At 31.2% G+C, this 16,165-nt stretch overlaps 2 protein-coding genes across 5 annotated transcripts in view; one reads left to right on the top strand and one right to left on the bottom strand.

The window, feature by feature from the left end:
- The window catches only part of Nlg3 (Neuroligin 3), a 613,493-nt gene that overhangs the window by 229,675 nt on the left and 367,653 nt on the right, over positions 1-16,165 (top strand). The gene's annotated exons all lie outside the window — the stretch shown is intronic.
- The window catches only part of LOC141452382 (uncharacterized), a 38,127-nt gene that overhangs the window by 4,405 nt on the left and 17,557 nt on the right, over positions 1-16,165 (bottom strand). Inside the window, exons 3-6 of one of the 2 annotated variants that reach the window (XM_074124466.1) lie at positions 15,565-15,743; positions 9,267-9,384; positions 7,958-8,021; positions 1,547-1,777 (exon numbers count right to left, since the gene is read on the bottom strand). In XM_074124466.1, the coding sequence (XP_073980567.1) occupies positions 8,011-8,021; positions 9,267-9,384; positions 15,565-15,618 (183 nt within the window). In that variant the 5' untranslated portion in view covers positions 15,619-15,743 and the 3' untranslated portion in view covers positions 1,547-1,777; positions 7,958-8,010. The remainder of the gene's footprint in view (positions 1-1,546; positions 1,778-7,957; positions 8,022-9,266; positions 9,385-15,564; positions 15,744-16,165) is intronic. The other variant, XM_074124465.1, reaches the window with a different exon arrangement.

Below are 16,165 nucleotides of genomic sequence, written 5' to 3'. Positions count from 1 at the left end.
TACCACTTCAGATGTACTGCTCTCATCCTAAAATTTCTTCCTAATTTGTAGCTACAGAAAAATACCAATAACTTTTCTAAAGTACAGACTTCACCAAAATAAATAAGCAATCAAACAGGTTGGAAAGTAGTTTGTGAAATACAATTACATGTAAGCTGAACCTCCAAAATGGTCGACTCTGTTGTTAAGAGCACAGTAATGAAATAAGTTTTTGTTGCCTGAAACGCTCGTGAAACAATTGATCACATTCTCAGTCTCCATTAAAAAACTAGTTCTTTTTTTCCAGTTTATACTTGAAAATGTGAAATTTGTTGTGAACTATTATCTCTTATTTATTAAATTCATGATGGCTTAACGCCTCATGTTCTTACCGCTTCACTGCTACACTGCCAACAGATCTTGTTGGCCTTAGTACAAAACCCCCTTTACGAAGAGTTTCCAATTCAATTTAATTTTAAGGGCCATAGTACTCGTATTTCACCTCCTATCATCCCTTGGCCTCCAAATAATAATAGTTTGCAAATAATAACAGCTTGATTTCCGAATAATTATAGCTACCAAATAATTAAAACTTTACCAAATAGTATGAGAATTTCAAGCCTTAGTTTTGTACGTCATATAATAAAACTAAATAAATCAAAGTAGGTTAATAATTTTTAATTCAGTGACAAAACAAGAGTATTAGATTCTAGTACGTAGAATACAAATATGTAAACAATACTCGAACGTTATTTTATTTCAATTTTTAAAATGGTACCATTGTAATTTAATTACTTGGTAGTTGACGATAACCATATCTCATGCCGCAGAGGTATGGTTGTCGACAACTGCCAAGTCACCTATTCAGGGATCCTTACATTTCTGCGGTAGCTCCAATTCAAGTTTTTCGCGTTTAATTCGAGTTACTAAACACGAATAAGCATGTGCTGAGACTTATTCCAAACTTTGACAATTTATGAAAAAAAATGGACCGTAATAGAATCATAATGGATCTTTTAGGGCGCTGAGGATTCAATCACACTTTCTCCAAAATCTACAGGTACTGCACAAATCTGATATCTTTTATCACTGACAGCTTCAAAACTAGAAAATGTACATCAATACTCAATACCCTAACATTGGTTCATGGTTCATCCTACAGAATGGTTCAGTCACTATTATGAAAACTGGGATCCGTTCTCTATATTTGATGAGACAGCTCCAGTTCGTAATCTACGTAGATGAGTAATAATATTAAAATATTACATGGCAGGTCGTGGATAACTAGATTACAAACAATAGATTGAAATGAATTGTCCAAATCACCACCAGTTTTCAATGAAATTTAACTGCTACTGAGATTTGTTACACCAAATCAATCTTTCTATAGAGATACATATATTTAGTGAATTATAAAATTTGAAAGAGAGTTTCTTGGATAATTCTTATGTTTTAAAAATCTTAAATGTAAATGACAAAGTTGCAATCTAAAATATAGAGACTAGTAAAAAAGGCATTTTAAGAAATACGAAGTCGTAATTGTTAAAAATTAAAATTATTTACTTACGGAAAATGATAATCTTTTAAGAAAATCTTCCCATTTATGTTACCACCAACTTCCGCAATATTTTATATTTCTTTATTTTTTCCTGTACAACAACTACGCTGTAAATAAATACTTTTCCTGTAACATGAAAAGGTGTGTATTTCGTTCGTAAGTTATAAAACGGAAAACCGCTATTGATAAGGTTTCTTCCGGCCTTGCGGTTATTTAATGTTCGTGTTCCATTCTTTCTTTCTGAAAAATAAATAAATATATATAATAGAATAGGTACTATTCTAGACATAGAAATTATAAATAAATACATACTATTCTAGACATAGAAAGTATTAATAAATACATAGAAATATTTCAATGATTTGGCAAAGTAAAAGATAAAATTTTAAAAATATTTATATTCTCAAAGAACAGAAACTTCAAGTTTAGAGGAAAATTGATAGAATCGTTTTCAAGAGAATTTAAAAACACTTCTAGTCAACCGATGTTTTTTACCCTTGGAATAAAAAAAAAAAATAATCATATAAATAAAATACAAAAGATTTAACATCGGACGCTTTATATAATTAAAAAAAAAATCAAGTTTGAATTACACGTGACTGACTTTTGAGCTCACTCAAACACTCAATATCGATTTAACTTCTGCTAAAGAAAATAAAACAAAAGACCTTCAGGTCCAAATCTCAGTTTTATTGAAGTAGATTCAATAATTTATAAAGAACATAATCTCAATCTGTTTCAACTAAATATGGTGCAATTAGTTAATTTTTAACTAAGTTTGATGACTAACTTAACTAAGTTTTGATGTAATTTAACAATAATTAAACTCAGGTTTTTGTCTGGCAAATTTGTGTTTACAATATTATTTTATTTTATAGTTTATACTTTTACAGAGGATTAAGAACATATAGTATTATCGATAAATGGAGAAATTTTGTTTGATAATATATATTTCATACACGGTTTTACTAGTTCACTAGAGTTCTTTCTACTTGGAAGATTGTGTTGCCCTGCTCTGTTGCAAAAGCTCATCTAATTTATTCAAATCCTTTCTAATCCGACCATCAAGAAATCAACATCATATTTTTCTCGTACTTATCCTATAATATTGGTTGGTAATTTTGTTTACTAGATATATGTATAAAAGCATTTCGTAAATCAAGTGAATCTTTTTATATTACAATTTATAGTATTTTATAACTTACCACTGTAAGCGGGGCAGGTTGCGTGTTGGGGAAGTCAGTACTCAATTTACTCATAGCACTACGTTTTACATTTTTGGCGAAATTTTAATATAAGCGCAAAATGATTTTAGCGATGAGCAGTAACGTACTAGCTAGTTAATATATTATTAGCTCTTGCAGATTTATAGCGAATCTCAGGTACTTGGCCGAAATGAAATATTTTACGACATCCTAACTGATGTTTCATTCTATCCAATGAAGAACCTTATTTTTAACTGGAAGTCAAATATTTTCCAGCTACGTAGTTGATTATTTCAAATAAATTAAATTGGGATATTAAGGACTTTCCTGACTATTCTAACATTTTCTCGTAATGCAGCTTTCTGAGCATCTGAAATTTTTGCGAGAGGGAGCCTAATTTCTTCTATTGCCCCCACCGTTAAAGGAGAAAATGGCCGGAACATTTCAAAACCATTCGCCATTACTAAACCGTCTGTCCTAGCTGAAATTGTAAAAGTCTCTTATGTAACACGATGCAAACTACTTTTAAAGAGCGATTTTAGACAATGAAATGTACACTGGTTTGTCCTACAGTCCCCTAGCTAAATGAATTAAAAATCCAAACGATGATATGGTAGAATGCGATGAAAAGCATTGTGGGAAGGTAATTGGGTTAGGATGAAATATTTGATTTGTCTTGTCTTCAGAGCGAATAAAGACCGAATGAGGTCTGATAATGTTCTCTAGTTACTGATCCATTGCCTAGTGAAAGGAAGCTCTTTTGGACTGTCTAGAGAACTCTTTGTACTCTGAGTAAAATGCAGTTTGAGGTCCCAATTTACATCCGTTGAAAAGAATAAATCAATTCAACTCTGTCACCTTTGAAATGAACACATTATGAGCTTATCTAAACAACGTTGCCTAAATTATTTTGTAAAGTTATTCTTAGGAACAGACACATTAAGGAAGTGTTTCTGTTATACAATACTAAATAAAATATTAGTTTTGACATGACCAAGTGATACTTCATTTCATAAACCAAACTTACTCCCCACCCAAAAATACTAACAGCTGATGTATCAAAAAACGTTTGAAAAGGTACATAACATTTCAGGACAAATAAATTAGGCTAATACGATGCGGAAGGTGAATTGAACTATACGAGTATGTTCCTATTTGATGTGGAAGTTGTGAGTGGAATGATGATAAAGTATCCAAAGGATTCTCCAGTGTTTGATGCTTTTATAGCCTGCATCAAAATTCCTATCTCATCCTATTACTGATGTTATTTTTATTTCTTTTTTCTGTTCTGTCCCCTGTACGCTTGTTTACATCTTCTTTTATATTTAAAATAGTTGCTTGCGTTGTGCTTATGCCGCAATATGACGTTTTTACTCATTATCATAACTGCTTAAGACAACTGGATCCTTAATCGACTTCATCTCACGCAAAAATGTATAAATAATAATAATAATACAATATAGGAAAGGGAAAGCTCAGTGGTGAGCACAGTACAATCTCATTCTAGAGGTCGGGTTCAAAAAATCCAGCGTGAAAGGGTTTCCTCTTTCTATACGAGCTTCTTACAGCTACTGTTTAATGTTAAGCAGTATTTTCTGTAAAAATAGAACACAGTCCGATAGTCATCGGAGCCTCTGTACCGGATCCATTTAAAACGCACTAACTTTTTTAGAAAAGCGGAAATCCGGAAAAACTCATTAAACAATGTTTTTTTTTTGTTTCAAATTTGGTTCAAATTTTCCACCCCCGATGCTGTATCTTCATTTTTGGCGGAGTTACGTCCAAAAAACTGATCGGAGTTTCATAAGGACCACTGGTTTTGACAATGATTATGAAAACTACATAAAAAATTGTGAAAAATGACGTTGACCCCGTTTCAATATCCCTAATATTTGTCGAGATATTTAAGATCAAAGTTACAATTTTATCTATTCGTAATCGGTTTTCAATATTAATTTTACACCAGAAATACACGTTTTGGGAGGACCTCTGATTGAAAAAAATGTTATTTGTGACCCAAAGAACAAAAATAATAATAATTGAAGATTTTAAAAAATGTAGAGTATTGTAATGGCAGTGGAAGAATCAAGATAAATTTGTTTTATCATCAAATAAAAGCAACCATCACATCATTTTAATGTACCCCATATGCAAAACTTCTTGACCTGTGATTACGGCAAGAATATTTTGCCTTTGGAGAGGCGGGTGATGGTCTAGTGGTCAAGAGCGTGGCTTCGTAAGTGAGAGATCCCCAGTTCGAATCCTGTGTATGAAGTTATTCATAATACTTAAATATCACCACACTTTGTTTAATAAAATAAAATGTAGTCGTCTCGCGTACCAGATCACTCTAATAGGTTTTAACTTGCTTCTTAACGTCCCTTAATATTAATTATTATTAATAATTAGATTAGATTATTAATTATAAGATTTATTTTCTCGTTTAATACTTATTTCTATTTCCTAACATTTTATTTCTTTTACAGAATACAATTCTCTTATTTTGTTCTCTGTTTTTCTTTAATTTCTAATTAAAAGCTGTATTTCTTTTTCCTAACATCTCCATTTAACATTTTCCTCTTCAGAAAATATTTCTCTTAAATTTTTTTATTAACTTTTAACACAAACTGTTACTTTAGTTCATTTTCCATTTCAATTTTCCGTTGTTTTGAGATAATAATTTGTAATCATACATAATTCTGTAACATGTTTGTAATTCTTATTTAAGTGAATGAATATTAAATGAGTAGCGCAACTGTTTGTTTAGGACTTAGTTTCGAAACAAAAAAAAGGTGATATTATTAGTAAAATTTCTACACAGGAATTAATTATGCATTAGGGTGGCAGGAAATATAAATATAATTATTGGGAATCTATCTTAATTTGAATCTGAAAAGAGGAGAAAGTAAAATTTTCTCTTGCTTGGTATGCACAAAGCAAAAAAAGAAAACCATATAAAACAAAAACTTCAGCGATTTAAAGATATTTTATGGCTATTTTAAATGACAGAATTTATTCACACAATAATCTTTTACACACTTATTACAGATATTAGGGTTCGGTTACTACAGGCTGTGTCAAGACGCTGAAGAAGAGTCAAATCTTTTTGGAGATAACAATAAATTCTTTGTCAGCAGTTAGTAAAGCTAAGCGCAGAACAGAAGTGATACATGCAGATAGATCGTGAGGGAACCCTAGAGCCTTTAGAGCTCTTATAGTAGAGCTACCATTCCGGACTGAAGAGCTGCCTAAGTAAACAAACAGTTAAAGAAGAAGAAATATAACTACTTCTTGGAATACTTTTTAGAAGAACGAAAAAGATATCTCCTCCTTTTTCAATTCTAAGTGCTGAATCAATTAGTGGGAAATTTAGAAGAACTGACCAACCGTTTTATAGAAACCGGTGGTGTTTCGTGTTCGAGTCCAAGTAAATTTTATTTCCTACAGATGTTGAAGCTCTTTAGTAAATAAAATAAATGAGTAATTGCCTTTCTCATCTATATCTTGTACAAAAAAAAACGATCATTTATCAAATTACCAAGATACTGAAGAAGGGAAGAGGGCACTAAAATCGATCGTGGGAACAGGGTCAGCAAGTTGTAAAAAGGACTTTTTATAAATGGTAAATTTAGTGTTTAAGATCAACTAGTGATAAATAAAAGCTCTGAGAAGCTTGTGATAATATTAAACTTATCAAATGGGGGGAAGTATTTGAAGATCATTCAGCCAAAGAAGTAGCCAACAAGGTATGGGACAGAAAATGTAAACGAACCAAAATTCGCCTTCGAAATTGACCTCAACGTCTATTCAACATTATTTTTAGTTTTCCCAAATATTTTTTAAATCTAGTATTTACAAAAGACTATTTGCTTGCAAAAAGTGTTGGATATTATATTTTCTTTTATGGAAGGTGAGGGGGCACATTTCAACATCACAGTTAAAATGTGCCCTACCTTATCACAGGTTTGTGACTTTTTTTTGTTTAATCGCAGAGAAGGGGAAAGTGGCCCGAACCTACATTAAGAAGCGCAACAAAACGAATATTTTGTCCAAACTTCCTAAACCTATCACTTTGGGTACAACATCCCGAACTGAGTCATTTTTTATTTTGATTAACACAGGTTGTATTTATGAGATCAGCTCGATTAGTTCTTGAATTATTAACTAATTAATTATATATATTTAATTAATGTAATGTGTCTTAATATTGAATTATTATTATTACTTAAATTTATATAAATATTAATTCTTTCAAAAACCTAATGGCTTTCAGTTGATAGATGTTGGGCTAGAAATCATTAAATGAACTTAATGAAATTCACTAGTTAGGTAATATAATAACCATTTTCTCTTTTTTCTATTCACTGGTAAAATCTCAGCCTCATAAATATGGTGATTTCCTGCTTTCTATTCGCGACCAATGAACATGTAATCCGAATGAGATGTAGACTGAGTTGAAAGGAAGGTCTACAGAACATTTCCCGCTGTCGTCACCACACGCTGTAATTGTGAAACTACTAAAAGTACTTGTGGTTTGTATGGAAAATTACGCATTTCTAATTACACAATAGACACTGTGTTCATTCATAATACTACATTAGACATTTATTGTGATGCCATTCCTATTTGTTACCACCTTTCCCATTTACATACTTACTTAGTTCACCCTAGATGCTTTGTTTGACCTTGTATGTATTTAAGGCAAAGAATGCCCCCTTAATGTAGAATTACATAGTTATCTCTTATACAGGACGACTATATTTGTTTAAGCTGGCTTTAGTTCCCCAGCCTAAACATGGCATTTAAACAACCAAAACCTTCATTATCGTGTTAAAGTTCCACACCCATCATCATCATCATCATCATCACCACTATTACTACTCCTAACAAGAAGTATACATATATCAGATTGGACAGGGAAAAATAGAGTATACGGTTATGAAAGCGGGCTTTTCCTAAACTGTTAGATAAATGCTGGTGAGTTATGATTCATGTTGCTATAAAAGAGAGCCACTAGGAGATAGGCAAACGGTGGGTGAAGTGAAAACTTGCAGCTCCTATAAATCCGACTAAGTTGGCCAGGCGAGGATCGATCGAATGCTGGCGCAGGTCCTACCTGGTACCTCCCGCCGACTGATCCACATGCCAACATTAATACAAAACATATAATATGCAATGTCAACATAAATACACTCATAAGCACCAACCAACGTACCTATATCTTATGCCATGTGTACTCTTCTCTCAGTTTAATACTAAGTAGATTTCCTAAACCGTCCCTAAATCACAGAAATAGCAGAAAATGTCAATTTAATTTCAAAATATACATCATAGAATCTTGTAGTATAAAAATATAATGAGGGAGAATAATTAAATTCACTACCATTCATTTATACACTCAAAATAACACTAATCTATTTAATTAAATTTTGGATAACCTTTTATTTACCATAGATTATGGCAATAAATACCAGAATTCTCTAAAACATTAATAACCATATATTATTGTACACAACATCCGCTGTGAATGCTCATACGTCTATTGCAGCATTTTAAGCAATAAAATTTTTTCTAAACCGGTTTGTGCGAAAAACTTGACAATATATTTTAACTATAAGAGATCTGCCATTTAAAATTAAACTGAAAATCATCTGAAACAAAATAGCGCAGACAACATACATGTACTCTTTGAACAATGATATTTACATAAATACATTACGTATTTTAATTTTGTGAATGAGTTGAATTTCATTAGTTACTGATTTTTTGCGGAAAATAAATTATTATTTATTTTATTAATACAGGTTGATAAAAATCAACATAATAATAAGCGGTCAAGTATGTAATTTAACGTGGTCAAAATACAATAAACTTTGCTAATATTTTTTTTTTATAACGTTTAATCTGATACAGATAAATTCTGAAGAATTACGATACTTTCAGCTATAAAAGCTCAGCCGCAATATAACGGTAGTAACGATGATAGCAGAAGCCCCAACACTAAAAGGTCTGTAGCAAACAGTTCTGGCAGACTAGAATTTCTTTTTTATTTATAAATCTAAAAAACGAATATATTTTCTGATACCTCTTTATTTTCCTCTATTTCACAAAGTGTAAACAATGGACTTAAAAAGAATGATAGGTTTCACTTTATCTTTTGTTACTGAATATTGAGAAGTTATATTACATGAAAAACTGTTCATGCACTGAATCATCCATCAGAACCTAATGATTGCTAAGCATCAATAAAAATATCCATATGTAGACGCCGCTTAATATAAGGGAGGCTTCCGCATAATCTTTTTAATGAATCACTAAGAACTTCGAGCAAATTACGAGCCACTGGAATCTAGGAGGATGTAATTAAGAATTAAAAAAGAGAGGCGACGAACTAAGGGGTTTTTATGCGAGAACACCTTATTTCGTTTCACAGACTGAATGTCTTTGGCCCAAACCTAATAAAAAGAGGGCGTTTCACTTATATTCAAATATAAATAGTATAATTTAGGGAAGGGCTTACTTACCTGAGTGGTTGGAACACTGGATTCCTAAGCGGATTCTCTTCGAGCCTACCTTCCTGGCCACAGAACCTCTATTCCAAGGAATTACTCTCCTAAATTCTCTGCCCTTAATCGAGCTTTCCTGCAAAAATGTTTCAAGTTAAAGTTGTAGACCACCATGAGTGCAATGTATGAGAAGTTTATAAAAATTAATTACAGCCATTTTCATAAAAAAGTTAAGTTTCTTTCAGCAAGAGGATTTCTGATCAAGCGAGTTTATCAAAAAATTACAATCGGATTCACTGGTGAGTCCAAATCAAATAAATAGTTTTTGAGTTTTTTTTTTAAATATAGTATCAATTAATTTGGTTACTACAAAGCAAGAATTTCCTTCTCCTACTTTAATGATTGCTACACAACAATAAAAATAACCTATTATAGACGCTCCGTAAAACTCAAAAAAGTGGAATTTCTATTCACTAAAGGAGTATATCCAATTGAGTGATTCTTTCCACAAAATTATGTACGGATCTCACCGAAAAAAAAACACTCAATAGTTTCAAAATCCATTTTTTCGGGCTCAGAATGGATATTTCTAGTAAAAAGTCCATTTCGAAAATTTTGAGATCATGAGCATGATATTTGCAATACCTTAAGATAATTATGAAAACTAATAACATGCATGTAAATACTTTAGTTTAAATATTTAATTTTAATTTTTTGGAAAATAAAAAGTAGGCCTTTCCTTTGAGAAACATTAAGTTAGCCTTGTAGAGTGAAACTCGATTCTTTAAATAACTAACTACGAAGAGAATTATCAAGTGCTTTAAAAAAGCTCTAAGTTTGGAGAAACTCGATTAATCGAGTAGTGAATGTGTATTATGTATAACGTTATATTATGCCTTTTTTTTTTTTTTTGGCGCATCGACTGCTGAGGTCATTAGCGCCATATATGAATTTTTTGAGAAAAATTGAACGAAGCATCTCTTGCGCTGATCAGAGCAGCTATGGTTTCACTACCAGATTGGAGATGAAGGGCTTCGTTAAATTAGGAAATAATTAACAAAAATGCAACAATATTTATATTTATAGCTCACTACTGTAAAATATGTTTTCAGTATTTGGTTTTATTTGAATTATTGATTACAGAAATTCTGTATTTAATTATTATATTCTGTAACTAATCGATAAATTATATAAATCCTTATTTATTATAAATAAACGCTGGCTTAGTGAGAGGGGAGCAATATAGTGCAGCTGGAACGTTACTTGCGATGATTTGGACCGAACTGTAAAGCTTTAACGTGATAAAGAGAAACATAACAGACTGGTTTAATATTCCCAGTATGTCAGGAGATAGTAACAAATAGTTAGAAGTTACACCACAACAATTATATGTGGCGCTGAGATCTGGCCACAAATTGCTTCTGGTACAATGCTAGAAGCACTTAGGAAGATAGATCTCTCCTTCTCACTCACTCTCTCTCTGTCTGTTCTCATATATATATCTGTACATATATATATATATATATATATATATACTACTACTACTACATTCCACCCAGTAATTCCAGATGTACAAGGTCGGTGGAGGATTGCTGTTCAGAGTGCACTGGGTCACAAAATAAGAAAAGAGGTTTCACATGAAATACAAGTAAAATGCATTTACTATTTCATCCAATGATAGTTTTTCATGTTTAATTTATACATGTATCTTATTAGAATTGTCGGGTAAATGGATGTCTGATTATATATTTGAGAGAGCAAAGCTGTAACACAGCTAGCACGAGGAATGAGAAATGCTGTATTTACGTTATGACTGTTGACACAAACTTTATATCTGTGGTAACATATTAACTTTTTGTTCCATACTGATTTTGGTACCAAAAAGTGCACACTTTACTACCATAATTAATGAAACTCATAACCTTTAGTTAGATAGTTTGTTAGATATGAACTTCTCACGTAGAATATGTACGAAATCGTAAAAAAAAAACTAAACTTCCAAATGAGAATCCTCGCACACTATAATTTGATCTGTTTTATTTTAAATGACCTCTTTTGATTAATTAGGCTTCATCTTGTTAAAAAATCATGGCGAGTACTTTTTTGAAAAAAAATCCAATTAGTACCTACATCAAAAGTTTTACTTTTAAATTACATTTCAAGTTTACTTAATTAAGAGCTAAAATCATCAAAGTGTTCAGATTAATGAATGTAAACAAAGTTCAGTTCATTTTTAGGAGAGTTTACTTTTGAAATCCCCCGATTTAAAGAATGTTCGTTACTGTAATGCTTCATTTGGGAGGGGGAAGAAAAGAGAAATTATTTTATCTATCATTTGTCAAAATAATGATCTAATAATTGATTTTATTTTGTTGCAAAGCCAAGTTGTAAAATGAAAATGTTGTTCATAAGTAATGAATATCATTCCTACTTTGTTAAAGTTTGATATTTCTAAAACGATTCAATTTTTTGACATAGTTTCAAAATAATAATTTCGTCTCCCATTGTTTGTAACTATTTCTTTTAATTTTTGTCAAGAAATTATTTCTTAAATTTCATATTTTCGAAATCAATAAACCATAAATCATATCTGTTATTAACGCGTGCATAGAATCTAAACTCAAATAGCAAGTTCCTAACTATTCAAACCATATTTTGTTTTGACATTGTTGATAAATTCGAAAACAGAGCAGCAGAACTAACATTCTTCATTGCGTGCAGTACTAAAAAAAATTATAAATGTGATGGACTAAAGAAAAACATGGAACATTACAATTGTCAGAGAAATTACACACGAATAATCAAACAAATACACACTTTGAATAAGACCTAATGAAAGGGTCTTTTTAACAAACGACTGAGAACTATAAAAATGCTCTTCACCTAGTTAGAACCTACATTTACAAGTTCTGGTTATTTATTTATTTTAAAATACTTTTTGTATATTTTATAGGGGGTTTGTTTTTTAAATTCGATGAAGAAAATCGTAGAAGAAAATTACTATAAATTTATTTTTCTTGCCTGGTGGAGGTAAGAAACCACTGGTTTTCCAGAATGTACTCTCTGTAAGTTCTATTTTACTTGGCGCTCAACCTGTTAACAAAGACAGGGGAGTTGTAGATGTGACTGGCTATGGACGTGGAGGGAGCATGTACCTCCATGTTCATGTTTTTGTTTTATTCATGTCCCTAAGTTTGTGCAATAAAAATAAAGTTGAGGCAGTCGAAGAAATGAAGCTTACGGCACCGCTATAGCACTGCTTTTGGGATGTTGTAAGAAGTACAATGCATTTTATTGGTGAAAAAAGCGACGAGCAGTTAACAAAAGGAAACAAAGAAGTTGGTAGAAAATTGTGATAAGATCTTACACAGACTGATATAACATACTGATATATATACGTTTTGTGTAACAACAGTAAATATTCTAAAATTCCAGAAATAAGAAACTCTTAACTATTTAGGATTTATTTTAGAATGTTTTAATTTTTCTTTATGAAATTAACAAAAGTATGTAGTCATTCATAGTACTTAATACATCATAATACTCTTTTTAATAAAATGTAGTCGTTCGCGGGATTCGAACTGGGGATCTCCCACTTACAAAGCCACGCTCTTGACCACTAGACCAACACCCGCCCCTCCTTCCCTAGCAAGATATTCATTCTTTCCGTAATCATAGGTCAAGATGTCTTGCATATGAGGTACATTAAAATGATGTGATGGTTGCTTTTATTTGATGATAAAACAAATTTATTCTGACTTACCTACAACCATTATATTACACTACATTTTTTAAAATCTTCAATTATTATTATTTTTGTTCTTTGGGAACACAAATAATATTTTTTGCAGTCAGAGGACCTCCCAAAACGTGTATTTCTTGTGGAAAATTAATATTGAAAACCGATCACTGCCCCGGATTCTAATACTTCCTTTCAAAGTTAAACGAGTGAATTTGTACCTGGAAGAAATGTAGGTAATTTACCAAAACTGGGCTGTTTTAGATATGCTATGTAGCAAACCACTTCAAGGCAAGTTTATCTAATCTGTAAAAAGATAAAATTCACACTTAAACCTTTATATGAGAATATATTGCAATTTATTGTACAAGTAGATAATTTGAACAAACTCAAACCAATAGTTTTCATTTTATAAACAAAATATGAGTGGAAAAAAATATACTTAAAGCATGTTTTCAAACAGTATATATATATTATTACGTTGTTGAAAGTTCTTCGTTAAGAGAATCAATTCTAAAACAAGCTTTTCTGGGAAACTTTACTGTGTGTTAGCAACTAGCAGCAGATTTCACTAGCAAACAACAAATAGGAAGTTAGTAGACAATGTGTACACACACACCCAAACGAGAGTACACTCACGTGCAACACACGTAACTAACTGGGAGTGACCAACTGGGAGTTTCATGTTTTTGTACACATGTGTAAACGCGGTTGATCTTTCTTTAACATCGATCTGTTTGTTACAAAAACTGATACCCCTACTCCTTCTCTACATCTATTCCTGTGGGAACATCTAGAAAGTTTGAAGAAATACAATGTACACAAAGGGGAGCAAATTGTTACAATCAAATCCATTCAACTTATTATATTGTGCAACCTACATTCTTCCAATAATACTATATCTTCGAGCACTTTACTAATTTTATTTATTTTCTCTTAAGCCTCATAACAGAAATTATTGCGTTTAGGCAGATTTGCTATTTTGTTTTGCTATTTTTCACCGAAAATATTCACGTTTTGAAATCCTCTTTTAGCGAAAATGTTATATTCATTGAATTGATAATTCAACTAAATGTGACAATAAGGTTGTAGTTAAAATTCAACATCCGATAGTACACTTTAATAAAAAGATTTCGTTTTTTTCCGATTTGAAATATTTTCCACAGAAACTCAATTTTTGAGGCAATTCTGAGGTAGCATTTTTTTGGCGATTTGACCTTACTTTAAAAAATTACTACGATTCTACTGTCCTTGATACATTAACCACATAATCACTGTAAAAATTAAAGTAACAAAGCAATAAATTAATTTCCTTGCACTCCATTTTTGATGATAAAGAACCACAGAATTGTGTTAAACTCACGTAAATATAATTAAAATTCTGTTTATTTTTCACTGTGACATTGAGTTGATTTTGAGGGGAATTATGTTCCTGGGTCCTTGACCTAGAAGCATGATACCGGCACAAAGTGCATCTACCTACTTGTATCTTATGTATAGAATGACCTATAACTCTTGATTGCACATTTGTGTTCTAATTATTGGCAGTAACACCCAGAACTAACCAGAACTCTGATTCAATTTTTCCATCAGAATGAATGATTTGGAAAAAAAATCATTAATATTTAACACGGAATATAAAAGAAGAACTCAATATTTTACCATAATAATGCGCCTTGCTATTGGGGAACTGTGGTAAGCTCCAATTTATTTTCTAATGATGTTAGTAATATTGATCCCTATTGTAGTCCAAACGTACAGTCAGCAATGGAATAAAAGAAAAAGAAATTTAATTATCTCACATAAATAATTCAATTTTTATTTTCGCCAGTGGTTTTTTTTAAAAATAGAATTTTAAATTATTAAACCACTTTATAATTACAATCTGCATTTTAAATGAATTTCTAATGCATTTAATAAATAATCACAAATTTGAAATAATTGTATTCAATTTCCTAAAGTTGAAGAAAAGTTTTTGAAATTGAAAAAGAAATAAAAAAGGGAGTGCTTACACTTTGATAACAGTTTGTACTTATCGCAGGCGTTCTTTGATTTTTAAATATAACAGGAGAAAGTTAAAATTCACAACACGTCCGTGAGAAACTTTCTCAAAGAAAATGTGTAAAAAATGCCAAGTTTACTTTAGGTTGCTTGCTATTTAAACTTTCTACACTCACAACTATATTTATTAATCATTTATGATAGGTAGTTACATTAATGTTTATCAATTCCCTAAAGAAAAAATTTATTTATTAATTACTAGTAAATTTCTTGTATTACTTTTTGAGAGTAGGTACTGCGATTGTGTCGGTTTCTTTGAAATTTAATTTTCATAACAGATTCTTGATTCTTTTGAGACATTTAATGGAAAAAGATAATACTAAAAAATGTAAGAAAAAACATGAAAGAGGCTATACAAGAGAAGGATAACTCTTAACTCTACAAGGAACTGACTCTTGCTACGAACTCACTCATGTTTCTCTGAGAAAATTATGCAGTAAAAATCTCGCTTAAACAATTAAAGAAACAAGATGATAGCTCCTTCTCTTTCCTCAAGAAATAAGGAGTCTAACTTACTTTCTCTCCTGTGCAACTAATCTCAGGTGGAGGCTGAGCAGAAAACAGTTCCATGGGATATGTGGCTAGCGTCCTGATTTCTCAGGCGAAGATCCCGGAATATAACTGCCTTTTAATATATTACAGCTGCCCATTGATTTCTTGTTTCTAACTTACTTACCGATGAAGTACAGTGTTGCCTGTAACGAAAGAACATACAATTATAATCATGACTTCAGATTTTTTTTTTTTTTCTGAAAATGTACTAATCAAGATGTGAGTCATTCCAATTTAGATTACTTCCGAAATACATCCTCCATCATGTATCAATCTTCAAAGAGAAAATTAATGTCTGATTAATTAATTGTTTTTTATTTTCAGGTAAGAAGATTGCTGTTGGGCGATTAAATCCGTAAGTTAATTGAAATAAAAATGTTAAAAGAACTCTTACAGAAAAACATTTTGATGGTTCAAAAATATGGCCTCAAATCTTTTGCGTTCACAAACACAAAGCTCGCCATAACTATTTTATATCATAAATATCTTTATATATATTTTGATTTATATATTATATCAATTATTTTAGAATCTAAGCCCGCTTAATGTGAAAAAGAAAGGAATA

The sequence above is a fragment of the Rhodnius prolixus genome, unplaced genomic scaffold (assembly GCF_049639745.1).
Source record: "Rhodnius prolixus isolate KJV_2025 unplaced genomic scaffold, Rpr scaffold_3, whole genome shotgun sequence".
NCBI classification, from domain to species: Eukaryota; Metazoa; Arthropoda; class Insecta; order Hemiptera; family Reduviidae; genus Rhodnius; species Rhodnius prolixus.
This window is presented reverse-complemented; position numbering and strand designations above follow the sequence as displayed.